Source organism: Rhopilema esculentum, chromosome 16 (genome assembly GCF_057945365.1).
Source record: "Rhopilema esculentum isolate cy_ngs chromosome 16, ASM5794536v1, whole genome shotgun sequence".
NCBI lineage: Eukaryota > Metazoa > Cnidaria > Scyphozoa > Rhizostomeae > Rhizostomatidae > Rhopilema > Rhopilema esculentum.
In genome coordinates, this window is record NC_142830.1 from 10,240,678 (window position 1) to 10,268,607 (window position 27,930).

At 35.6% G+C, this 27,930-nt stretch overlaps 3 protein-coding genes across 3 annotated transcripts in view; 1 reads left to right on the forward strand and 2 right to left on the reverse strand.

Moving 5' to 3' along the window:
- LOC135682306 (uncharacterized) overlaps window positions 1-10,367 on the reverse strand; it is a 32,446-nt gene extending 22,079 nt beyond the window's left edge. The window contains exon 1 of the mRNA XM_065197144.2: window positions 10,245-10,367. The gene's annotated coding sequence lies outside the window, so the exon portion shown is untranslated. The remainder of the gene's footprint in view (window positions 1-10,244) is intronic.
- LOC135682338 (aladin) overlaps window positions 1-27,930 on the reverse strand; it is a 310,265-nt gene that overhangs the window by 143,941 nt on the left and 138,394 nt on the right. The window lies entirely within an intron of this gene.
- Window positions 1,293-27,408, forward strand: LOC135681997 (SWI/SNF complex subunit SMARCC1). Its single transcript, XM_089112957.1, has 32 exons — window positions 1,293-1,508; window positions 2,101-2,176; window positions 3,878-3,921; window positions 6,554-6,639; window positions 7,337-7,418; window positions 8,537-8,629; window positions 9,114-9,183; window positions 9,608-9,677; window positions 10,693-10,768; window positions 12,402-12,482; window positions 12,886-12,975; window positions 14,012-14,080; window positions 14,946-14,958; window positions 15,681-15,801; window positions 16,273-16,318; window positions 17,485-17,515; window positions 18,014-18,073; window positions 18,554-18,576; window positions 18,963-19,123; window positions 19,802-19,873; window positions 20,226-20,339; window positions 20,761-20,914; window positions 21,703-21,782; window positions 22,323-22,362; window positions 22,757-22,813; window positions 23,147-23,282; window positions 23,601-23,723; window positions 24,234-24,374; window positions 25,027-25,307; window positions 25,768-25,902; window positions 26,085-26,418; window positions 26,671-27,408. The coding sequence occupies exons 1-32, from the start codon at window positions 1,398-1,400 to the stop codon at window positions 27,273-27,275; spliced, it is 3,675 nt and encodes a 1,224-aa protein (XP_088969083.1). The 5' UTR covers window positions 1,293-1,397; the 3' UTR covers window positions 27,276-27,408.

Here is a 27,930-nt window from a genome sequence, read left to right on the forward strand (position 1 = left end):
TCGAGTCAGTCTTTTTACTCGTTAAAATAGTAGCATCCACTTGAATTGAACTTTTAAAACGTCTCTTGTATTTGGTGCTGGGGAATATTAGTTCAAGTGGTTTTCAGCAACATGTCGAACGAGAATAAAGTTATAAGCAATGTGTTTTTCTTTCAAGAACTGCTAAGAAATTTATTCTAGCTGCATATCATTTCATTACAAAGGAACATTGTTACTGTCCGTGATTAAACTGCTCATTTATTAAAGAAATTGAGAAGGTCAACATTGAGTAGTAAATTTCTGAACACTGCAAACATTTACACTCATTCCTTTTAGGAGTCTTCTGATTTGAATGTCATTGATTCTATTTTTTGGGTTATTTTTTCTGCGGGGAAAAAATTAAGGGATCTGCACTTTCAGTTTATTTCTTAGCTTTTTTATCTTCAGAAGGGAAGTTTTTTTAGCATCTCCAGTACTCATTTATTATAAAAATCTCATTTAAAAAATGAATGTACAAAAATGACCATCTTTCTTTAAACTTCTTGTGACTGGAGCGGTTACTGAATGCCGAAAAAAAATTCAAGTTTAGTTAAAATCAAAGTAAAAAATGTGCGGTTATGAGGATACCGGACGCTATAATATAATGGAACAATATTATTAAGAAACCACCGCATACGAAATAGAAAATTTGACTTGTTTGTCCTGGGTGCTGGCTGGAGATCTTACCACTAGATGAAAGGAGAGTGGGTCCAGGATTTTTCTCAATTTGTTTCTAAATGAAGAGTTTTGATGAAACTTCCAATAAAATCCCGTAGATATAGGTGAAATCTTAAGAAATATCTTAGAACTCAAAATGTAGCAAAATGCGACCAAACATGCGTTTCAAATCTGAGGTTCTTTTTGGCAAATTTTTGTAGATAGCGAGGCGCAAGCCGATGATGTCAACTCTGGAAACCCCGAATTCTTCTACTGCCTTGTAGCCAGGGACCGCAGAGGCGGGGGCTACGAAAAAATTTCCAAATTTAATTTAAACCATACAATAATCACCCTGCTATTGGTCAGGTCTTGTCTAGCCCCCCAAAACGTTTTAGCCCCCTCGATCTAAAACATGCTCCGCTGTCCTTGTTTGTAATCTCCTTACAGGAATAAATGATAAAAAATTCATATGGCAGAAGTTGCCCAATTTTCAAGATGTACACAGTACACCAGATTGAAATAATAAAAAGGTGGGAGGTTGGTCGGTCGGAAGCAAGAGATTCAGCCTCTTTGCGCCTTCCTTCTCTTCAAAGCGCGCGCTCTTGGAAGCGACCGGAGTAGATACCAGTCCCCTATCTGCGCAACATGGCTGATCTACTGTGAAAGTGTGTTCTTTGTTATCAGAAGCTACGTTTCTCGCCAAATTTTTTGACGTTACAGTCATGGCTGTTAGAAAAAAGGATGGTGGAACAAACTGGAAATACTACGAAGCATTGGATACCATCGAGCTATTCGATCCTGTGCGGCTTCATCTCATCAAAAATTACAAAAAGGTAACCTGTTTGTTATGCACAAGTTGATTTTAGGCCCTTTCATTCATCATGTGGCACGAGTCCAACAATAACACGAAAAACAAGTGGTTTTTGTCCAGAAATTTCAAAAATTATGTTAAGGCTCAAGTTTGGTGTCTTCCTTTTTTTATTTCCTGTGCTTTCACTTTCAAACAAAAATGAATCTGACTCTATGAAACATAATTATCATGAAATAGCTAGAGAAACATTTGCTATGAGTGTAACCTATTTTAGTTGAAATGACAAAAAATATAGTTGTTTTAAGAATCTTAGAAAGAACATGCAACAAAACAAAAGAAAACAATCTTTGTTTCAACATTTGGGGCTTGCATCAAGATACTTTCAACACCACAATTTTCCATTTGTGTTTTGTCTTTTTTATGGAAGAGCCTCATCTCTCCAATAAGTGCGCCAATTACATTCAGTCTGACATGTGAAATATATGAAAGTGCAGAAAAGATTTTGGAATTGCATATGTCATGTGTTTATGTCCCTTTTTTTAAAACTTCAATATCATTTGATGCATAAAAAGTAATAGAATAAACTAATGCTACAATTTGTGTTTAACTTTTAGTATGTACAGGCAGATCCACCAACAAACAAAAGCCTTGCTACTTTGACTGGACAGCTTGTGCAATTTCAAGAGGCAAGTTATTTTTTATCTTAATTGTCTCTATTTTGCCAGGATTGAAATTTATGTCAGATCTGTATCAATGGATTTAGTTAGTAACTACTGTTATAATATGATTTGGAAATAGAGAATTATAAAATTGTTCTAGTTCATCGACTGGATAATACAATCAAACCAACAATGAAGGCAGAAAAGCCAATTAAAGATCATAATTCATGTACTTGAATTTATTGTTTTACATGATGGTCAACATGTTTTAGATTTTTTGTACACTAGGGTTTCAAAAGTATTGCACCACCTCGAAGGAGGAGAAATGGCGCATGAATGATCGAAAGCTATTGTTATGCGAATTAATTGTGTTTTAATTCGCCAATGGCAATTGGTCGAAAGCAAAACATCCACCAATCAAAAATTCAATCTATTTAGAGTTTTTATTTAAAAAATAACAGTAGCAAACGTCCTTTAACAGTTTCAAATTTCAATATTTTGATAGGTAGCCGCAAACTTTTGAAACCGCAAAAAGCCTCCTTGAAATGGATCCACATTTTTGGTCAACGTATTCTTGTAGAATTTCGTAATAGGCCTGGAAAATTCTTACAATTAATGATTCTCTGGCTTTTGGACGACCATTTGGATCACAGTTTGTAACATTTTTCATTTGAAGTCAAACTTTTTTAGCGATGTTAAAGATTGGACTTGATTCTGGCTATGCCAAAACTTTAATTTCTCTTGTATGAAAATAAATATTTGTAAAAATGGTTTCCGTTTACTCGGGTAACTTTTTCTTTTGTATTTGTGCAAAACACTCATTATATTTTCTGTGGACGGATTTTGAGCTGCAAAACCTTGCGCAGTGTTGGGTTTCATGCCTTTTACTGCCCCTTGGTGCTGTACGTACTGAAATAAAACCGACAAATTCTTTCCCCTTTAACATCAAATTTATTTTGGTCACCAACTTCTCGGTTTCTTTACTACTGTAACATTCTCGAGAAATCTTTTTGATTTACCGCAGCTGTTGTGTAGCTGCATTTAACTTGGTCAACATTTTTTTGAACATTGAAGACCACTTCCCCGTAAATATTTCATAGCGACTCGCCTTTCATTTGACAATTTCGCTTCCTTAGGCATGGTCTACATTTTTACAAACCAAAATGTATTTGCGTAATTTAAACATTTCTAACTAAGTTTTCTATGGCGTCAGCAAAATTTGCAACTTTTTCCCGCCGAAATTTGGTACAAAATACGCCTATTTCAACCAGTTCTTGCATTCAAATGTTTTGTACTGCCAAAAAGTTTACAAAAAGTGCCGCCATTTTGAACAAGGTGGTGCAATACTTTTGATACCCTAGTGTATTTAGCTTTTTTATTTTACATATGAAGCTGGCAGAATTAATGCATAACCTAATTGCAAAGTGAGAAATTTGCAAAAGCATTTATTGTTAGACTCAACCTTTTCTTTTAATTCATGCCGATTTTCTCATGCAGTAGCCTCCCTTCAAATATAGCTGGCTTCTAGCAATATCAATGGCTTGCAATTATATTTTGAAGATGGCAGCATCTATCTCTAAACTTCAACTGAAAGTTTTGTCAAGTCAAGCCAAGTCAATAAATTGACTTTGCAATAATTAAATGATAGTTTAGTACTGCAAATAGCTACATGGAGGAATTTTTTGAAAGTCATTTTATTTGACAGTTATATATATGATGTTTTTGTAGGAAGCATTTGGCAAAAATGTAAGCAAACCAGCTTTAACAAGATTACCAGTAAGTATGATTCCTTTAACTAATAATTTTGTTGCTTTTTCAAACTCTTATGAAACTTTGTCAAGGCTTTAAACTTTTCTCAAACCATTTATGCAGAAGAAATCTTGACCTCAAACCAAGGAATTGCTGTTAATTCATCAGTCATTTATATTTGAACCACCAAGTATGTCATATTTTATGTGCACATGCATGCTTTACCCTCCATGTTCTACTTATTTACAAGAAAATTCATCAACAAGATAATATTTTCTGTTCATTTATCTTAGTTCAAGTCCCACCTCATTTAATGCATTTTTATTCACAAGTCAAAAATAATTAAGCCTTACAAGATGGCAAGCATTTGCCTTGTAGTATAAGGAGGCCTTGCAAGGAGAGGCACTCAAGCTCGATCAAGCAACGCTTCATGTGTCTAGAAAGTTCTAGAAATTTGATTGATCGAGCACCTAGCCTATTTTACTGTCTAGAAACTAAATACAAAAAGCCAAATTTTGTTATATTTGATGATGCTCAATCAAGGGCCTAGAAAGTTGAGGGTGCTAAGGTTGTCAAGTGCCAGCTTTTCAGACCTCCTTGAATAAAATTGTAAGCGTGCAAGGGGCGCTCATACTCTTTGCAGTTCATACTCTTTGCAGACACTTTTCTGAATTTCTGCAGACACTTTTCTGACTCAAATTTTATTCACCTTTTTTAATTTACAATCATGCTTTTTCTTAATATCTTTCTTGGTATCAATTGAAAGGTCAAATAGAATTTCAAAGGATAAAATTGCAAGTCTTTTTACCCAAAATCATTACTCTAATTGCGCGAGTTTGCATATCACATATCACATATCTCCTCATGCTGAAAGAGACCACTCACAATTATTCCATCTTTCTATTTCCGAACATAACGTATGCCTTTGAGGGGCTTATCACTTCACGAAAATCTCGTACACCTTTGGCAAAAACCCTTTTGTTTTCGAAAAATTCTGCGAAAAATCCTAGAAACCTCTTGGAAGAAGTGACACACCCCTTGCACTCCTTTAAACTGAAGGTGTTGAGTATAGTGTCTAAAGGTGTTGAGTATAGTGTGGGAGTAAGGGAAAGAAAGTAAATGAGTTGGCATGACGAGCAAAATTACAAGGTACGCCTCTAAAGAATTCACCTTGAAGAAAGTTCATACGATTTACATCAACACAAATTTTCAAAGGAACCTGATTGGAATAGAATCTTTTACAGCTAACATTTTTAACTTTGAAATTAGAAAAAGCCTGTGTAATGTTGAGATTTTACAACTCTTGTTAACGAGATGAAGGTAAAAAGCTAAAGCTAGCCCCTGATGAAGTATGTTGTAGATAGAACCAATAGCCTTCTCAATTTAAAGTGAAGCATTTAAAGTATTGGAAAGCTTTCTTTATTGAAGATGACCTTATTTGATGAAATCGATAATACCAATACCGTAAATCCTTAAATAAGCCCCCACGCTGCAATAAGCCCCCCCCTTGAATAAGCCCCCACCTAAAAATCATTTTTCAAATTAGCCCCCTATGGGCTTATTTGAAGATTTACGGTAAGACTGCTTGAATAACCCAAATCGCCCACCCCATTTTCTTTCTTATGTACTGATCAGTTTATATCGCACACAGCAATTATTATTTGTTAGGTTTTACATGCAGTTAGGGGTGTAGCTTTTGGGGGTGTAGATCATGTGACACCCAAAATAGGTCATTAGGTGGTTGTTGGTTAGTTGGTCCCAAAAATCCTTAGTAAAATTGCTGGTCGATAGGTGAAATGGCACCTAAATTTTTTATCTAGATGTCTTATTCAGGAGACTTTGCTTTTGAATAACATGTTTTCAGTAAATATTCATCCATGGGTTAAAAAAATGAAATAAGAAAGACATGCAAATAAGAGTTGTGTGGTTTTTACACATCTTTTTTATTTCATTTTTTAAAACCCATGGATGAATATTTACTGAAAGCGTTTACAGTTCGCAATATTTTTGATTGGCAATCACATGAGGTGATTAGAAATTCTGATTGAGTGTAAGTTGAAAATTGAGGTGTCTAACTGGAACTGCTAGAACGATAGAAAGACATAATTAGTGGAAATTATGAAGAGCCAGTAGAAGCATTATTTCCGCCCATATGGATCTAAAGTTTTTTGGATGTAAAGGGCGAAAGGGAAAAAAGTAAAGATGAGCTGGATATCTTATTTGTTGATGATGAAGGAAAATCATGAACTGGAAATTGATATGTATTGGATGTAAAGTAAAACTAAAATAGTATCAAGGGAAAGGCTTCTTGCTTTTTTGAAATTCCATTGGTGAAAAACAAGAATTTTCAAACGTTTGAAATATTTGGTAAGAAAAAACTCGGTGGTATTAATTTAAGATGGTGTAACAGTACTGAGTGGAACTCAATAGAAAGGAAAATTCGCAGTTTATCAATATCTGACCATATGTTGCACCCTGTTTTACTTGCAGACACATTTTTTACTCAGCTTTCAGCTCGCAGGCACAAAATACTTTTAATGAGCCCTGCTGCTTTTTTCTTCTCACAAGGCCTATGTATAAGGATAGAAAGTTTTTTTGTAAAATGAAGTAACATAAAAGAAGAGCCATTTAGAAAGCAGTTTTTTTCTCTATCCCACAGATGAAGCAGTTTTTAGATTATTCATCTGGTGGATCACTTTGTCACATAATTGGTGCATGTTACAAGTTCAAAGTTGATCAGGGATGGTAAGTGTATAGAATGAATCCAATTTTAATGATATGACCATACATGAGCAATATTTTATCCCCGAACAAAGTATATTCAGCATTTACTGATAATTTCTGCATTGTAAAGTCACAAGTCTGTATTTTGTTCCTTGTGTGTTTGACATAGAGCTAAAAATTATCTTCCTTATATATGTTGTATTTTCAGGGAATTCAGTAACAAAATTCAGCTTTTTTTATGCTCCTTATTGCTGTCAACTTTCTGGCGGCAGAAATTCTTTGCAGCTTAGACAGAAATAGGCAAATTATTTTTATTTGTTATCAGTTTAAATGAACTATGATTTAAAACTACCTTGTATACTTTCAGTCATTTTTGCCCTATAAAAAAAAGATGTTAAAATTTGCTTTTTGTTATTTTTAGCTTACAATCTTCTTTCAATTTATATATTTACACTTGGTTTTGTTGCATCCTAACTTTGATTTTTCCTGGATTTCTATAAAATATTTAGAAGCCTTGGTAATAAGGCTGGCATTAAATTTCTTCTGAAAGGGATTTGTATTTTAAATTTTATCTCATCAGCGAAATCATAAAGCATATGGGTTATATTCATTGTAACTGATAATCTGCCAAAACATATTGATATATTTATTTGTTGCAAATCTGCTATATTAAGTTTTCATGATATATACATGAAAATATTGTGATTATGCATTGTAGGAGAAGATTTGACTTTCAATCACCTTCAAGAATGGATAGAAATGTTGAGCTGTGTTTGACTATAGAAAAAACTCTTAGAGAGGTAATATTATGGAAAATTTTCATGCAAAGTCACGCAAAGATGCCTAAGATTCTCACTTTTCTAACTCAAAGTGCAGTTATGAAGATCTTTTATTATATTTAACATCCAAATTATACAATTGCACCAAATCCTGTCGTTAAACATGAAAACATTTTTGCACTTTTGCTGTATATAACAGGATGGTTCTAAGTTGCTACTAACAGTTTCATGTTTAATGGAATTATCAGGCAACTGTTAAAACTACTCTTCCTATGAATATTATCTTATTGTCTACCCCAGCATGGTATGTTTTGCTGTTTGCCTGGCACACTCCATTCAAAAGGCATGAGGCACACAATACAGAAAGTAATGAGCATAAATCATACATTGGTCTGATTATAAAAACTTTTAAACAGTTATAATCTAACAATCTAAGATCCAACAAGCATGAGAAGTACAAAAACAGTACAGAACTATCTAAATTTATTTGGGAACTAATAAGAAAAAAGGGATATTTTTAAACAGAAAGAAAAGGGGAGGAACCTTTTTTAACAAATCTAAACTATATCAACCTTGTTTTGAAGAAATTCCTGCCATCATTAATTCTAGTAAGAACTCCAGTCAAAACAAAAGAACTGAACTTATTTCTAAATGCCAACATCAAAATAGGTTTCTATTATCTAACCACCAGTAATTATTTGCACCCTTATTTTCAGCTACAAATAGTGAAATTTAATGATGCCTCCAGGGACATAACAACCAAGTAATATAACACTCATAGAGAATTTAATTGTAACAGTTGCTTGATGATCACATTAAGCACCGAAGCTACTGCAGTAAGAGTAGTATGGTAGAACTGCTCTGTTTTATTCACTAAGTGTATACAGCTCTTTTCATTCAAACATCTTAAAGAAGCAATTCTTATCACATATATGATTGATTTTCAGTGAATATGCACCATCTATTTTTAAAGCAACAGGCTGCTTCTCTAAAACAAAATTTTGTAAATTTGCTTTTCAGATTATTTTGAGAACATCTTGATTGCTCTTTTTTATTTGAAAAATTTAATCACAAAAGATATAAGCTTTTCTTATTTGTTTATGATATGTTATAATTAATATGTTTCTTACCTTTGGTAGAACAAACTGCTTGAACGACCAAAAGTTTTCATTATAAATGAAATGGATTCCAAGCAATCTTCAAAATTAAGAGATATAGTTAAGAGACATCAGGTATCTTTCTGACTATCTATTTTGTGACCAAATTGGAGATATTTTAGCTTCACCTTTATCTTTTTACAAGATTCTGCCAGGAAATATGGTGTTATATGAAAGAGGAAACTTGATTTCCTGTATAAAGAAAAAAAATCATTTCTTTAAAGATTCTACTTTGAATATGGCTAATATTGTGTTTATTTTAAGCATGATCTCAAACTTTTTTGACAGTTTCAGTTTTTTTGTATTTGTATTTTCCAATAACTTATTGCTCAAGTGTAGTTTCCCATTGATGTTTTGTTTTGTTGCTTGAATAATGTGAAGACTTCATTTTAACTGAGACATCGATTCAATTTTCAAAGATTAGTTATGCTATATATACTTGTCTTTTCTTGTTTTCTCCCCTTTTCTTTATATTTATTATTCTAATTGCTCTTCTCCCCTTTTCTAAATTTTCACCAATTTTTTGGAATTAACATTCTTCTGTTTATGCATATTATAGGGAACATTAGTAGACAGCAAAGAAAAAGCAACACATATTATACATCCAGCACCATCATTGACTGCAGAAGGTTTGTTGGTTTCAATTTCATTTCATGATGACAATTATGTCTTCTTTATAACTGTTTTAAATTATTGGAACCATGAACCATTGTATAGAGTACTAAAGTTTTGCTGCCCAGGAGGATTGATAAACCATAGCTTCAAAGTTCTCTTAAGCAGTTTTTATAATATAAGTTTACTTTAAAGACTTAATTAATGTTTTCTAATTCAAACAAAAGGCAAGAATGATTACAAGAGTTTCAGCTGCTAAGAAATATGACTGGGGAAGCAGCAGTTTAAGAGCCTGACAAACGAATAGCAGTATAATGTTGCATTCATACGAATTAGGACATGTGTATGTCTCTCTCTGCCTATGGGGTCAAAGGCAGTTCTCACATTTACCCTCGATTTGATGGACTCCGCAGATTAAGTCTTGCTCATTGCTTATTATAGAGGAGTGGCTACGTCCGTTGGTGAAAAGAGACAAACAAGTTTTGGTTCATTGGTGGTACCATCCTGATAGGTTAGTATTGACAGTCAAAACATACTTACAGTCAATAATCCAGTTACAGTTATTCATTGGCGAATAAAAGATTGGTGTTCTACCGCTACGCTAGTTTGTTTTTTGTCACTAAAGTATTACACAGGAAGGTTTTAGAAACCAGTTTTATTTAGATCTTGAGCATGGAGTTTTTTATGAGTAAAACTGACAGAAGAATAACAAGAAAATGTAATTAAAAGCAATTTCAAGATGGTCGTGACGTCATTATTAAAACATCATGTGCGCGATCGAAAATGGTATTGTGCGGCTTTCACTGTTTAGAATATTAACAGTTTGTAGATTATTGTTTAGAAAGATGTCTGGAAGACAAGGAACATCGAGGATTTGTGACATTAGAATAAATTTTCACACCTTCATTGCTTTCACTTCTATCAGTTCAGATTCCACGAGTATCTTGAGCACCTTCAATGCTTTTTCGTTTATAAAATAGTATTTTCTGCACTGTTTAAAACCCATTCATAAGCTAGGGAGTAGAAGCGCATAAATCTAATTTCATTTCTCAAAATCGAAATCAGCTAGAAAACTTACTCAAGGACCGGATGTTTCTTGAAATTGTCAACTGACACGTCCTCAGTTCAAAGTGTTATCCTTCCTTTCTGTTGTGGTTTCGGGCTATGACCTAGAGGAATTGTTTTAGAGAGATGTAATGCGAAACTGAAGAAGCTGCTCTGTTTTTTCCATGATGACCTGAATGGTTGTGTCATTTGGTGTCGTAACCAAGATATGTGATATATGTGTTTTGTTATGAAGGGGATGAAGATCTTATCTAGTTTCACTATTTATGTTCCTGCACATTCAACTATTTTGTTAGCTCGATATATCATTTTTCTATCTATTTGCTGTCTCATTTGTAAGATAGCAGTCCTTTACTGCTTATATCCCCATTGCATACGATTTTGTTATGTGACGAACCTGTCAGATAAAAACCCAACAGCATTATATGATCGAGACATTTATATGATAATTTCATTTTTAGTTACGATTCTTGGGTACCCATATCTGAAGTATCACAAGAACCCGAGCCAACTCCTGAAAGATCTAAGCCTTGGGAGGTAAATTTACTTCTCTTTTCATTTACTTATCTCAGCGATGAATAACTGCCTTACAATGATCAACAAATTCTTTGATCTGCGATTCATTTATACAGGCTACAGACGTTTGTCAACAGTTTGGATGGATCCATAATCTAATCCGGAAAATATGATGAGGTCATTATGCCCCTTGTCATTTCACAATTTATGTACCACAGGGCTCGGTCTTGGGACCTCTTCTGGTTAACATATACCTCAATGATCTCTTCATATTTGTGAATGATGCTAAAATGTGTAACTATGCAGACGATACAACTATCTATGCTTGTGACAACAGTATTGATAGTATCATTGAAACATTAAAGAGTGATGCCCTTATAATTGCAGAATGGTTTCCGAACAACTGTATGAAGTTAAATAAGGACAAAAATGCTATCTAATGGTCTTTGGGAATAAAAGTTATGATATTCTTTAAATATCGGAAGTGTCAGGATAAAAGAAAGCACGGAAGAAAAGCTGCTTGGAGTGATTCTGGACAAAGCATTATGCTTTAAAAAGCAATTGAGTTCCATTTGCAGAAAGGTTGGGCAAAAGCTACATGCTCTCTCGAGAATCTCTCTCTTTCTTGATACTGAACAACTAAAGAGAATAATGAAGGCATTCTGCTTGTCCCAGTTCAACTACTGTCCTTTTGTTTGGATGTTCTGCGATAGAACACTTGAAAGTAAAGTTAATTGTATTCACGAACAGGCATTGCGAATAACTTACAAAGATATGAAATCAGATTTTGACACAATATTACTCATAGACAATGCTGTCCCAATCCACATCAGGAATTTACAATTGCTGATGATTGAAATTTATTAAACAAAATGGGATCTCAATCCTACTTTCATGAAGGATATCTTTATTGAAAAACACAGTACGTATGTATTGGGAAGCTGCCACAGGCGCGCACTACGTTCTATGGCTTAGAGACGATATCGTTTCTAGGGAGTAGATTGTGGCAGGCACTTCCGATGAGGAATGCAACTGTAGACTGTGTAGACCTTTCATGGCTCAGGTTGGGTTCTTGAACGGATAATTGTGTTGTGAATGCCAAAAATGCTGTAAAAACATTGTGAAATATATATATATATCTATTTATACTTAATTATTTCTTATGTTAGATTTATATGTATTTTTATTTTTTATTTTTAAACAATTTTACTTTATAGTAGGCTTGAATTAGCTTTTATTTTTTAGCTATTTTTATACACCTACTTTAAATAAATAGATAATAATAATAATGATGAATAGTAATTCACATTTATATTGTGGTATTTAGTAATGAAAGTTTACACTACGGTTTCTTTTTAATTAAAGTTTCCTTATGGGTTGATGGTGTTCCGGTCTCTAAGAGCCTACTACCTAAGGCGGAAATAGCTGGCATTCCTGTGCTTATGGTCCCGGGGCAAACTACTGAATTGAAGCCTCGTACACTTTTGTCGGAATGCTTCCCCCCCCCCCCTTATGTTCCTAGACTGGTAATGCTATCTTGTAATAATTATTTGGTAATAATTTGGTCAGAAAGGTTTTACTTTTGTAATGGAGCACAACGAAAGTAAATCTGTATGATTTTAGAATAAGTGATAATTTTTTTATTTTATTCTAGTTACATGCAAGATGGCTGTCAGATTTAGATTTATTTAATGAATGGATGAACGAAGAAGACTATGAAATAGAGACACCAGATGTAAATATAAGAATTTGTTAGCCTGTTTAACACTTTTTTCTAATTGTTCTTTTTTCAATAGATATTGCCTTGGACTCAATTTTCCATCTGCATTTCTTATTTTCCTAAAAAATTTATATATTCCTGCATAGCCATGTTGAAGAATTTCTTTTTGGTACATTGGCTTACCACCATTTTGTTATTGGTTTCCTGCTTATCTTTTATCTGTCCAAAGCCTTGCTGTTTCCTAGGCAACCCTATCTTTATCCACATCCGGAGAAAATCAAAAGCTGGCTCCAAGCTTCCCGCTCTTTTATCCTGTTTCAAGAGCAAATTAGGAATTTATCTTCTCATCATTATAGTGTTTTAAAATCTGGCCGCAAAAATTTTCAAATTTATGAAATACCTCTATTGTCTTTTCCAGCAAGGTAAGGTTCAACTTTATTCGCGGACAAACGCCACAAAAAGATTTCTGGTAATGTTTTCAACTAATTTGTTTTGTCTCTATACAAAAGTGCTGATTCCACAATCCTAGCCTTCAACTTCACGGTACCCAATTTACGATTTTGATACTATGTAATCTGCAATCTGCCGCTGATTCACTTATGGTCAATTTTTGTGTGGACCTTTTCTTTATTATCAACTTCTTTTAAGAGGTGTTTGCAATCTAAAGCAGTGGGAAGTTGGTTGATAGTAAAGCGAAAATGATCTACGTTGTCAAATAAGAAGTTAACAAGCAATGATAATCAGCCTTGGCATGAAAATGAAATTATGCTCCTAATTCTCTTCTCGGCATGAAGCTGAAAATCCTTTTTATAAGTTTTTATTAGCGGTTGGTTCAGATCTACCATAAGGCGACATATCGCGAGTATTTTTATCATAATGTAATATGCTGTGCAAGTAGGTCTACTTGGGTCTGGTCTAGATTTCTGCTGTGTTTTTATTTAATTGCAATCCATCCCCCAAGATAAAGAGCCTTAATCTTGAAATTTGAGAAGCATGCTAGATTCGTTTCATGAAGCTTAGAGGAAAGAAAATCGCTAGCTACTTATAACTCGTGGTGTAGGAGAGACGAGATGTGAACGCGTCGAGAGGAACTTGGCCCTGCTTAGCATTTAGGAACTTACAAACTAAAGAACTAACAGAAAGGAAAAAAAAGAATCTCAATGAATCTTGTGAATATTTTGTTTAGGTGTCTCAAGGATTCTAGCCATACCTTCGATTTTTGTAATCAACCAAATCTGCCATTTCGTCTGTTCATTTCGGGGCCAAGTTCTGCCAGCTAAAAGATCTTAAACGACTGAATAAACTTGTTTTTGTATATTTATGTGTTTATTGCAATCGCGTCGTCATACCTAGCCACATGCTTTTTTGAAAATATGAATATTTATTTGCTCATGAACCAGTGGCTAGGTGCCCTGAATCATTTTTTCGTACCCTATCTATTAAAATTTTCTTAAAATGCAAACAGCAGAACCATGCTATGTTGGCTTTTTAGCTACCACCCAGCCTTAAAAATTGTATAATTTCAATTTTTGTTATTGTCACAGTGCTTTATTTGTCGTGTTTCAGGAAAAACGCGCCGAAAATGTTTGAAAGGAAAACCGAACGCGGAAGAGGTAAGAGCAGTTTAGCCAGAATTAGAATTTAAGCACTTGCAGATTAAGGCAAAGGTATTAGTGAAGATTATATTGACTTGCAAAAAAATGAATTAGCCAGGTGCGAGGGTGGCTCAGTTGTTAGAGGCGCTGACTACAGACCCTCTTACAACAGACTTGTAAAGGCCTGTTTTCGAGTCCCTGGCATGACCAAACTTTCACCCAGATTGAGGAGAGTCCCAGCTCTCTGTAATTCCAGCATAGGAATCACGAGGTGTGGTCACATCGAGAGGAAGGACCAGGACACTGCTCAATAAGCATAAGATTCTCAGTGTCCTAAAAACTACCTTCGCATGCTAGGTAGAAACAAATACAAACAAATATATATACCCCTTTGTTTTTATGCAGTGGCGGACACTTTGGGGGCGAGGGGGGGCGACGGCCCCCCAATACTTTAGAGGACAATGATATTTTGTTCGAAAACAATGGGAAATGTGACGTAATCTTATTGAAACAATAGGCTTGCCCCCCCCCAATATTTGACCAAGTGTCCGCCCCTGTTTTTATGATCTTTTATCAGTTGTAGCCTTTATTTGAGTCAAAACTCTTGTGAATTTACGTGTTAGTTTAACAGCTCAACTTAAGCACATTGCTTATTAGATACTCTTTTCTTGAGATGTAATATTTATATTAAGCATAGTCTCATGGAGAGTCTTCCGGTATTTGTCTCTATTAATGGGAAAAGAAAAATACTCATTTGTATTGGTGTAAGGCCTAAAGCTCGTAAGAAGTTGTTGTTGTATAGTTTACTTCTCATTTAAAGTTGAAAGGTGTAAAAAGAATGAATCTTGTTTTATAAACTGTTGTTTTTTCCTATATTTTGCAGGTCAACAATGATGGTAAGCAGAGTTTCATTATGTTATATTCAATGAAATGATAATAACCTGATAATGATATGCTAATGATATGATAATGAAATGATAATGAAATGATAATGATATGATAATTATATGATAATGATATGCTAATGTAATGTTACTTATTGACTTACGAGTTCCTTCGTACTACTTGGTTTCTTCATTGTTTTACTTTGCTTATGTAATTATAACCGTAAGATAATCGTTAGTTATGAAAAATATTTTATTTTCTTGAGTTGGTTAAACTACAGGTTATAGTTGCCGTGAGTTTGTGGTTGAAAGCTTGAAACTAGAAATAAACTTTTCTGGCTTATTTTCAGCGTTATCCTTATGACTGGGGTTTTATCTCTATCTTTATGATTAATTGTGTCACAGTTACAGTCACCTTAATGAGAAAGTCAGCTGAAATCGTACAAAATTCGTTGGCAATGATAGCATAAGATTTAGGTTTAAATTTCATCCAAAAATAACTCAAACTTTTTAGAGAATAATATCAGCCTTTTGTAATAAGAAATTCGAGGATTGCTCGAGAGAAAACTTTATACTGTTTTTTCCTTTTAAATAAGGTTGGATTTTGTCAAATAGCTTACGTTTTTGATAGATTGAAGTTGTTTCTGAATGAAAGGTCTTTTTCTGCTTGATCGAGACTTGCCAGTATTATTGGCGTTACTTCTTTCACCAGAATCTCTTAATATTTATTTTAGAAAAGAAGAAGGAACTTCGAAAACGCAAAGCTTCGCCTTCTCCATCACCGGAGCAAGGAAAAAGGAAAAAGAAAGGCCCAAAGAAGAAAGACGATGAAAAACCTGAAAGAGATGAGGATCAGTGAGTTATTGTTTTTCTTTATGTCTGAGCCCAATAATAAATGCTCATGCTGCTCTTTTGAGATGAGGGGCAATGAAAGGGCTTATTCATATTGCTTTAGAATCCGGTTTTTCTATTTTCGACGTTTCAAGTTTCCTATTTTCGATGGGATGGTCCTTTTCCTGAAATGATCATCAACTGAAATTTTAGTAATGTTTTTCTACACCCAGAATCTCTCTATTTTCAGAAATTTTCAGAGAACTTGAATCACCGCACTCCATGCTTGATACATTTTCCCTCAATTCAAATTTTGTATCTCATCCTATATATCCACCTTTCTTCTATCGAAATTCTTCTATCGGAAATACTTCTAGATTGTCCTCGCTGAAAAATTGATGTATTTTATTTTCGAATGCATAACGGATCCTTTGTTGATACGAACTTTGCTTTGGTTTTTGTCGCTGATTTCATAAATGTCTGTCTCTCTTTCAGCGATGATGCCACAAATGAACTACCGGAGCCCGAAGCTGTCCCAAATGTGAGTGTCCCAAAATATTGTTTTCACAATCCTCTTTGAGTTAATATACCTACTATAGTCTATTCTAAGGGAAATTAGCTGCGGGGGCATGCTTTTGTTTAGATAGAGAGGAGGACAATAGCCTATTGTTTAAAACAATTGAATGTCACTAGGGCTGGAAGAGCAATTGCCCCCAGTTTGTATGTTAAAAAGGTCCTGGTATTTACTATAATTGTTGTTTGGAAAATCTGAAAAACATTTGTATTTTTAGCAGTGAACCAATTCGTTTTGTCGAAATATAATCTCCATTGATGTATAGTTCATTTGATCTGTTACGCCCCAATCTCTTGCCTTGATTTGATCTGTTACGCCCCAATCTCTTGCCTTGATTTGATCTGTTACGCCCCAATCTCTTGCCTTGATTTGATCTGTTACGCCCCAATCTCTTGCCTTGATTTGATCTGTTACGCCCCAATCTCTTGCCTTGATTTGATCTGTTACGCCCCAATCTCTTGCCTTGATTTGATCTGTTACGCCCCTATCTCTTGCCTTGATTTGATCTGTTACGCCCCTATCTCTTGCCTTGATTTGATCTGTTACGCTCCAATCTCTTGCCTTGATTTGATCTGTCTGTTACGCCCCAATCTCTTGCCTTGATTTGATCTGTTACGCCCCAATCTCTTGCCTTGATTTGATCTGTTACGCCCCAATTTCTTGCCTTGATTTGATCTGTTACGCCCCTATCTCTTGCCTTGATTTGATCTGTTACGCCCCAATCTCTTGCCTTGATTTGATCTGTTACGCCCCAATCTCTTGCCTTGATTTGATCTGTTACGCCCCAATCTCTTGCCTTGATTTGATCTGTTACGCCCCAATCTCTTGCCTTGATTTGATCTGTTACGCCCCTATCTCTTGCCTTGATTTGATCTGTTACGCCCCAATCTCTTGCCTTGATTTGATCTGTTACGCCCCAATCTCTTGCCTTGATTTGATCTGTTACGCCCCAATCTCTTGCCTTGATTTGATCTGTTACGCCCCTATCTCTTGCCTTGATTTGATCTGTTACGCCCCTATCTCTTGCCTTGATTTGATCTGTTACGCCCCTATCTCTTGCCTTGATTTGATCTGTTACGCCCCTATCTCTTGCCTTGATTTGATCTGTTACGCCCCTATCTCTTGCCATTTAGGTGACGAAAGAAGAAATGGATAGTGGCCTGGGTACGCTAATTCTTTACAAATTTATAATCTAAATGACTTTTTGTAACAATTACTAATACTTTCGTGTTTTATTAAAATTTAAGATTGATTTCATCTTGTTGTTAAACAAAATAGTATTGATTCGAACCAGCAATATCTCTTTTCAAATGCCTGTTTCTAATTTCATTGATCATGTTGAGAGAAACATTCACGCTAAGCTCACAGCGATAGAAATTTGTTTTTTAAACCTCGAGAAGTAAAAAGCCGTTTTGTATTTCAAAGTTTGATATGCTTTGAATAGTGAAAATATCATTTTGCGCTTATGAAGTTTATTAATCCAATTAAAGTTAGTTAAACTTAAGTCAATTCATTCTTCAATGGGCCATTTATTTCGTATAGGTATCTTTTGGCTTATGTACGCTATTAAGACATATTATGATAATGCTAGGGGATCCAGTATATTAATGGTGTGATTTTTTAAGATAAGTTGCAGTGAAAAGATTTTTTTATTCATTTCAGTGGCAAACATCAACAAGCAAAATACTCTGGAAGACATTTCAAGTAATACACCGAGTAAAGGTTTGATGTTTCATCTTTTTGGACCTCGTAAATAAGCGTCGATGAATTTGTAAGCAATGTCTGAATAAAGAAAACGTTAAATAGAAGTTGACTTAGGAAAATATTAACTTTAGGTTTGTTATTTCCTGCTTTGTTAAAATCTTTTGCATACAACGCAATCCAGTCTGTCATTTTAAGTGAGTGCTTTTTCTCCCTGGATTGACGATTGACGTTCGCTGTCGAACATTCGCGTGTCTTCTAGTGTTATTAATGATTATGCTTTCTCGTAGTGTATAGTTTAAAATGTTTAAATAGGCTCAATGAGGCTGTGTTGTGACAGAGGTTTGCTTCGAGTTAAAATAGAGCTTAACAAAGAGTCTCACTGAAGTAGCAAATCTGTATTTTGCTATCCATGAAGCAGGCTTAGATGTATGGGAAGCATTTGTTTGTTGTCTTAGATTGTATTGAATTTCGGTAGAATTTTTCCAATTTGTCTTCTAGGCACCAAAGACCAAGATCAGGAGGTGATACCCTTGTCTTTGAAATTTTTACAAGCTGATTTACACATGAAATGCCTCGAGTTTACTTTAATTTTAAACATGTTATTAAGAATGACGCTTTAGTATTCCATGTTTTGGCTGAGAGCAACCAAGAACAGGGACTTAACTCTACTGGTCCATTAAGTACGAGTAACCAAAGGGATCTTAACTTTACTGGTCCAGAAAAACGTTTTAATGTAGACTCTTTAATTCATTTAGCGACTTCTAATCTTTCTGAGTTTAAAGGTTTTCGTGATCATAGTAGTCATCACTATGTTTTGAAATGAATCACTCTGTCTACGGTCGAAACTGTCCACATGTAATACTACTTACTACCTTTATGATATCATTATTATTCTGGTCGTTTTAAGATGGCTGCTGCGTCACCTGCCCCGTCACAGGATGGCAAGGACAGCAAAAAGCTGAACGAGACTGTAAACAGAGAGCCTGAGGTGCCACATGACGACAACCTGCCTGAACAAACAAGACACATTATCATTCCAAGTTATGCTGCCTGGTTCGATTACAGCAGGTACATTTGACGTCATGCTATTTCATCGCCAAGTTTTACTATTTCACCGCGGTGGTAAACTGGTGACTTCATGATAATGTATATTTTTAATTTTTCAATTTGGACAATAATGTTTGAATTGTTATTTTTATATATAGTTAAAGGTATTTCAAGGTTCTCAATCAGATTGTATGGTCAAAATTAAGAATTTCTAAAATCAGTTTTTCATGACGTCATCACCAAGCCACTCATATCAGGAAATGAGTGGCAGTTGTCATTTTCAATGGCAGTACCTATTTCTCGCACAAAAATTAGTTACATATCTTGTAAAGATATTGTACTAACTCCACTTGTATTTTGCAACAACTCAAAATACGTGGCATGTCAAATTGAAGTGCAAAACCAAGAAATGAAAATGACTACAGTCTAAAAGAATTTCTATGTCCATTCTTCGTATACTTCTTTTGAATTGGTTGATTGTTGGCACCCCCTTTGATGGCTCTCTTTAATTTGCTCCACAGATATGGGCCGAAGCCATGATATTTTTTTGAAATATTCGGATTTATTTGTTCTCTTTTTGTTAATTCAATTTCTTTTTTCATTCACGTTTTTCCTGTTGCATATCAAATTAATAAATCTTCAAATTCACCAACATTTCTCTCAAGTATAAGAAACATTTTTTATGCTTCTTTTTTATAGTATACACGCAATTGAGCGGAGAGCATTACCTGAGTTTTTCAATGGAAAAAACAAATCGAAGACTCCTGAAATGTAAGATACCTTCTTACAAAGATCATTTTAATTTCTTTCAATCTTGCTATAGAGTAAGCAGCTATTTTGTTACAAGTAATTTTATGCAGTCCATTTGCAAATTATTTGCTTTCAAATTTAATGTGATGGATTTCATAAAGAAATTGTTAGAATTTAACCCTTCGTTGGACATTTATTGTTTGCTTATAGAGAAATAACATGAAGTAGATAATTGACCTCATCACCGTGTTTTGACTATTTTAATGACTTTATAACTCATTAACAATTTTGAAATTATGAGCCTAATTCTATTTTATGCCATCTAGTTTAATCATACAAATTTCAAAGCTGAATTGCATGCATTTCCCCGTAGATATTTCGCATCGAGAAATTTTATGATTGATACCTATCGCCTGAACCCAACTGAATACTTTACGGCGACAGCTGCAAGGAGGAACCTTGCCGGTGATGTTTGTGCCATTGTTAGGTAAATATTCCATTTGTCTCCTGTTTTTCACACAATACACTATATTTACACATTTCTGTTTTTGCTGTACGAAATGATTGTTTGGTTTTACCAATAATCTTCCAGAAAAATACATTTAGGAAGCTGCAGTTGTTTACACTCCTTTGTTCGTGCTCTTTGCTTTATTACTAGTTATTTAGACTCGTTTTGCAGGCTATTGCTACAAGTCTTGCATTTGTTTTTTAAATATCTCCAGATTATTCAAATTGCAGTGTCGCATTCAGTAATGAGTGAGCATATTGGCAAGCAAATTATTTTAAAACGCTTTTGTGCTGTATGTCTTTCATGCAGTCGTCATAGAAAGGAGACGATATTGAAGATATAATGATTGCCTTCAAAAAACAGTAATCCTGATCATATTTGCTTTCCCTTTATTGAACAGGGTGCATGCATTCTTGGAGCAATGGGGCCTTATAAATTATCAAGTAGATGCAGACAACAGGCCGCTGCCAATGGGACCTCCTCCGACTTCTCATTTTCATGTCCTATGCGACACACCATCCGGCCTACAGCCTTTGAGTGGATCAAAGCCTCCTGTGAGTTGACAGTGATTGCACAATACTGGTATTTGTTTAACAGGACTGTATGTTTGATCCTGTTTACACTAGAGAAACTGACTCCATTTGGTACCAGAACTGGTGCCAAGTAAAGCCTGTTTCTCCCTTCCAAACGGGATCTTAGAACGACACATTTAAGGAGCAAATTTTCTCAAAGCCTTAAAAATGCTATGAAAACCCTCAACAATAAATATTTTAAGAATTTATTTGGCAGCACAGGCCCTTCCAATGTGGATGGTCTAAATGTTGAGCTACTCAAAGGTTAAGAAGGAAGTTAAAATTAAGCATGCATATAAAGCATATTTTAGTGATCGTGATAATTTTGTAAATCTGACATTTTTTGGCAACATGGCACTTGATGTAAAATAACAGTTGATGTGCCCCTTATCTTGTAATGTTCCTTCCTGATAGAGACATTTGTGGATCCCTTTTAGTCACTACCCTAGCCTTGAGATGTTTCTCTTTATTCATGGCTCGATACCAGCTATTCAACGCTAGAGTTTTAAATTTGCAAGTACTCTCTGTTATCTATTTTTAAAATTCTTCGGTAGGAGTTGTCGAGTTTGAGAGAAAGGCTAGTACCTGCGCATGCGACTGCTCGCTCCTTGGCTAGTATCTTTAAACTTCCAAGTGTTTTAGAACTCCATGGTCGTATAGAAACTTTCTTTGTTTTATCACATCCTTTTTTGACCTTACTGATTTTATTGCCAACAAAGCGAAGGACAGTTGACGGTGATCTTCATGTAATTTTTCTCCACTTTTTTAAGATTTCGGCTGCTCAGCAATTAATAAACTTAGCTGATAAAGACAGTAATGGCACTAAAGTACAAGATGGGAACAACTTCGGGTGAGTCTCCTCTTTGGAAGGTACAGGACTATAGGAATTGACTGCATTAAGCAAGGGCGTGGGTTTGACATAACCTAAAAGGCAGAAACATCCATACCTGTAAGACAGTTTCTAAAGGCTTTCTATGTCCCCATGCAATTATTCTGCATCAAGGCGGTAAGACATATATGATTTGCATTGGAAATTTGACTTTGCCGGTCTAAAACAAGACTTTTTCATCTCTCAATTTTGTTTGACTTCTAATATGTGAATGATTATGCATGTGGAACTTGAAGAACTCAATAAGTACTTTCTTGCCAACTCAGAGAAAAAGGGGCAGATGGTTTAGTACTTTTTAAAATAATAGTTCATAGAAATATTCATATTAGTTTGTAAAAGGAGGAAGGAGATGCATATATAAACGGAAATTAGCGAATAGAAATAGATACTACTGTTTGTTGGGTACTGCCAGTCTGGAAATCTGAGGCCTTTTTTGTGTCTAGATTGGCTTGCATTGAATTAACAATAAATATTCATATTTTTGATGGTTTTTCATTCTAGCCTGAGAACTGATGTTTACTTGACCAAGAAAAATCTTAAAGTATGTTTATCTGTATACATATATTTTTCTATTTTATAATGTTTCATTACCGAATGTCGGTCGCATGTAGTAGACGTCCGAGTACTTGATGTGCTTCAACTTTCATCTACTCACAAGCTATATGTTGACATCTAATAATGTCAGTCTATGAAAATTCCAGACTCAAAAAGTGTATTTCCTTCGATAAGCAGAAAGAGACAATTGAAAAAGGAAAGTTCTTAGAAAATTGATGCGAATGCTGAATAATTAATATGTTAACTTCTTAATTTTCGATAAGAATAATATTGTTTATACAGAGTAATTCTTTCATCTAAAAATAAAAAAGCTATAAGAAGAATCCATTTATGTAGTTCAAATGGAACTTGTGATTCATCTAATATCTTTTATATCATAGAGCAAATCAGCCGCCTACAAAGAATGGATGGACCAAGAAACGCTGTTGCTTTTAGAGGTAAAACTTTATTTTATAACAATAATCGCTAAAAAGCCAAGTTAATGTTGAGCTAAGTTTTATTATCAACATATACCTAATTAGTTTCTTTAATATTGGATATACCTGATATTTTCTGTTTCAAGAATGTGTTTTTTTCTGAATGGCTGCTGCAATGATTTCATCGAACCTTCCTAGTGATAACATCCATCAGAGATTGCTTTTTCCAACACGCCAGCAACTATTTACAAAAAACTTGTGTATTGGTAGAACACATTGCAACTAAGCTGATGTTGTCGTTTTATTTGTTAGCAAATATTTTATCTGTTGTTTAAGCAAGTTGTACGATTGCAGGGCCTCGAGTTGTACAAAGACGACTGGAACAAAGTAGCAGAGCACGTTGGGAGCCGAACGCAAGACGAATGCATCTTGCACTTTTTACGTCTTCCCATTGAAGATCCATACGTCGAAGAGGGCTCCAGTTTCCTTGGTAAAGAGTTTATAGACACTCAGTTTGTATCTGGTGGAATTTTCTGTTGAAGAGCTACTTCTTAACTGAACTTTTATCAGCTTGAGAAATTATGGTTTCCTAAACTATTCGAAAGGCGAAAAACACTGTTTATTACATGTTATATTTATTCGCACACCTGTTATATCCGCTGCTCTTCTCGATATTCTGTAATTAAAATAAGAGCAAACAAGCGTTAAACCATCTTTTCAACAATTTAGTATTCAATTCAAATCGCCCTTTTTTGCTTCGTATGTTTGGGACAATAAGTTGACGATTTTTTCTTTTTCGCTTGCGTAGGCCCATTATCGTATCAACCAATTCCGTTTAGCCAAGCTGGCAATCCTATCATGTCAACAGTGGCATTTCTTGCCTCTGTCGTCGACCCAAGGGTTGCTAGTGCCGCTGCGAAGGCTGCTATTGGTAAGTGTGGTTCTGTTATTTATTTATGATACCTTGGTTTTGTCTCTGCTCGTTTTTATGTGGAAGCTGCGGATCAATTCTAATTTTTTATACATTTAGTAGATCGTAGCTATGTTTTTTTCATTTAAACAACTTCATTGACGTTTCCCTGTAAGGTACAGCAATGTGATATTTGAAAAATTTATAGTTCAGACAGTGTTAAAGACACTATTTCGCGTCAGTCAACCGCTCAGAGTAAACAACAAGCTCTGTTTGGTGTTTATGATTGAAAAAACATTCAGAATAAGTCTTTTGTATAGTCCAACCAATGTGAATTTAAATGGTCATCGAACTACGTCAGGACATAGCGCCTTTAACATGTTATCTTTGTTATATGCAGTTTCTCCGCACAGGAGGACTTGCTAGTATTAACACATATTGTAATGAAAAAGCCTGTATTGAGAAACACTTGTCGTTTTGTTTTGTTTGTAATAAAATAAAGGGAGCCGTCATTTCATTCTTTCTTTGCAGAAGAGTTCAGTCGCCTAAAAGAAGAGATTCCAAGTAGCTTGATCGACGCACACCTCACAAAAGGAAAGAAGCCCATTGAAAATGGTGAAAATGCACCAGAAACAGCTGAAACTACGTCAGAAGACAGCAAAAAGAAAAAAGGTTAATCATTCTTTACCTGATTCGTTATCAACTTTATCTGATAATCGTTTGCCATTAGTCATTTGAGAAATCAATAGTTTTGGCAAAAGAATGTATCAGACTAAGGTTTGATACCGATTCCTAATTTTAGACAACTTTGTTTTTTTTAAAAAAAGTTTGCAAAAATTACCTTTAATCTAACTAACGTATACTGCAGGCGTTTCGCAAACTATTAAAGAAAGAGGAAAAAAATTGAACAACTGAGAACATGTTTAGTCGGAATAATGTAGCCAGCAAAAATAATTTGAAGTCTTTGGTTTGAAATAAAGTCTTATTACAATGACTTGCTCACATTTACTTGCTATTCGAAAGTCATACTGAGCAGATTATTACAAATTGTTATGTCACGGCCAATGATCGTTAAATCGTCAAACCTCTCCAAAGGCTTTTTCTTTCTCTCTTCTCGCAATCTACAAAAACTAAACTCAACTCCTCATGCGGTCCCTACTTATTTGCATAACAATAGCAACAACATAGAAGCCTAAAGTTCTGGATTACAGTCCGAGATCTATCATGGGGTTTATAGTCCCGGCTAAAATAAATTCATGTTTCTGACAGAAGTACTACTTCATGACTGCCTGTTTTGACTTGGTAGTATTTTCACTTCCCTTAGATGAAGACTCAAAAACTACAAGTGATTCCAGCAAAGAGGGCGGAGAGACTGTGACAAATGGGGTTGACCATCCAGAAGAAAGTGCCGTTAAAAATGAGGATAAGGATGAAGAGATGCCAAATGAAGACGAGAAAGAAAAAGAAGAGAAAAAACCTAAAGAAATATCTCCAGAGCTAGCGAAAAGGTCGGAAGAATTGTTACAGAAGAGAGATGAACTGAAAGATGGAAACATCAAGACAGCAGCTTCGGTTGCGCTGAGTTCGGCCGCTGTAAAGGCGAAGGTTTGTAAAGTTGCTTTTCACAAAAAACTCACCTTATATTTCCACAATACAAATGCTAGCCAGGTAACGTATTTCAGTGCAGCTTAGATTTCCATCATCCAAGAGATTTTTAATTCTGAGTTTCGCTTTATTTTGCCGTTCTGTTAACAGCTTTTTTAAAAGCAAAATCGTTTGCAATTATAGAGACGATCGTTTCACGATCTTCCTAGCACGTCCAACTGCTGGCTATAAGCAAGTTGAATCTTACATCTACTATATGTATCAGCTATCAATCCACAATTTGTGTGTTTTATACTTGTATACTTCTTGGTGTGTCATTCATCTGCAATGGTGTGTCTTTTTCAATCATATCAGATTCTTTTATTCTATTTAAAACTCATCTCTTTATTTCATGTGTGTTCCTTTCCCTCCTGTTCATTATGCATATTGTTTTATACAATATTATATCTCCATTTTTAAGCACCTTGCACAAGTAGAGGAGCGCAAAATCAAGAGTTTGGTTGCACTGCTGGTCGAGACACAAATGAAAAAGCTAGAAATTAAACTGCGCCATTTTGAAGAACTTGAAACGATAATGGAAAGAGAACGAGAGCTGGTAAGTACTTTCTTTGCATTTATTTCTCCCGCGGGCTTAAGTACTTCATTTCCTGGTCTTGTAGTATTCTCCCAACAGGTGAAGGGGTGGGGGCGGGGGTCAGTTGTTCCGCTTTGCATTTTCTGTTTCCAAACCATGTTGTGGCACACAATCCCGTACGTAATTTTGTTACTTGTTCGTAGCTTGAACAGCAGAGGCAGCAATTGCTCGCCGAAAGACAACAGTTCTTCATGGAACAAATTCAAATGTCAGAAACATCGGCAAAAAACGCAGAAAAGTCAGTAAGCCACCCCCAAGCACCAGCTGCTGTCCTCACGAACGCCCCGGCTGCGACGTCTTCTACGTGGGACTCAACAGCCTTGCAGACCCAAAAGCCTGCCTCGGAACCCGTAGGACTTAAACCAGCTACTGAGAAGGAGGAATCAAGAGACTCGTTGCCCGTGGCATCTGTAGCATCATCCAAGAGCACGCCTACGTCACTCAGTTCTCCGTTTTCAGCTCCTGATAAAGTTTCAGGTAGAGAGAGCTGGATTTTATTCATAATTTGGTAAAAAATGAAATATATGATGTTGTGTCCGAGAACCTGCTATGTATTTTGCAAGAGAGACTTTTTGATACTTGAATTAAAATAGCAGACAGATCTATTTCTTTTGTCAAGCAAAAATTCCCAAAAAATCAAAGTGTCGGTCTTATTGTTTTGAATCATTATTCGATACAAGTCATTGTTTTTGTGAAGGAGACATATTGAATCATGTTGTTCCTTTTCAGAACCCGTGACATCACAACCACAATCACAACAACAGGCTCAGTCGCAACAACAGCAACAGCTCCAGCATCACCAACAACAACAGCAGGCTCAACAACAACAGCTTTCAAAATCGCAGGAATCAATGATGCCTAACCCTGCAATATCGCAAACGAACCCCATGTTCCAAAGTGGCGGGGGAGTCACAGACCAACCACCTAACTTGATGCCACAGGAAGCAAAACCGCCTTCTTCTAACCCTGTGCAAATGCAGCAGTTCCCACCTGGCGTCCCAAATATGGGAGGGCCACAGCGGCTGCCTCAACAGCGGAGACCCCCAATGCAATCCCAGGGGTATCCTAATCCTAATCAGATGGTCCCAGGCCCAATGTCGGGTGGTTTGTCTGTTGCACCAGGGACCTCAGCGCAATATTCATATGCCAGTGGCTTTCAGAATCAACAAATGGGTATGATGTCACAGGGTATGCAACCCCCAGCCTACCCAAACCAAAACAATCCGATGATGCAAGCAGGTATGAACATGATGCAGCAAGGTGGACCACCAATGAACATGGGACCCGGACAGTATCAGCATGGTCAATACGGGCCTTCCTTTCCCCAGATGTAAAAATATATATATAATTGACATTGCCATAATAATTGTTCTCAACTCTTTAACTTTAGATCATAGTCTAAAACGTAGTGCTAGCAAGACATTGTTGACTAACAGGTAAGATTATAATCAAAAGTAACTTTTTCTATTCCAGTCTTTGTCTTTACATATTACTGTGTACCTATTGTTATGTACCCAATCAGCAACGTAAGGCTAAATGTTTTCTCAATCATAAATGCGCTGCAAAGCCTGTTGTTAACTCTGAACGGTTGACTGACGGGACACAGTGCCTTAAGCCTTCCAACAAGTACAAGCTGGTTTTCAATAAGGGACAAGTTTGGCATAAAGAACTAATTAAGATTAATTTGTAGTGGACATTTCATATTTGAATATTTGAATCGGTGGCAAAACTGCGGCCATTCACCGGCGAGCTCTTCCGGGTCCAGCAGGGAATGTGCATCTCCTTTTTTGCCGCTTGAATACAGTCTTCAATTTGCAACTCGGGATTTGGGGGGCGATGTGGGGGGGGGGGCGATGTGTGGGGGGGGCGATGTGGGGGGCGATGTGGGGGGTGCTTGTGAGAACCACCTTTGCGGATTCATCAAGAAAGATAATCTTACTAATATCAAGCTTCTTACTAATAGACGTCAAAATTTTATCATTGGTTCAT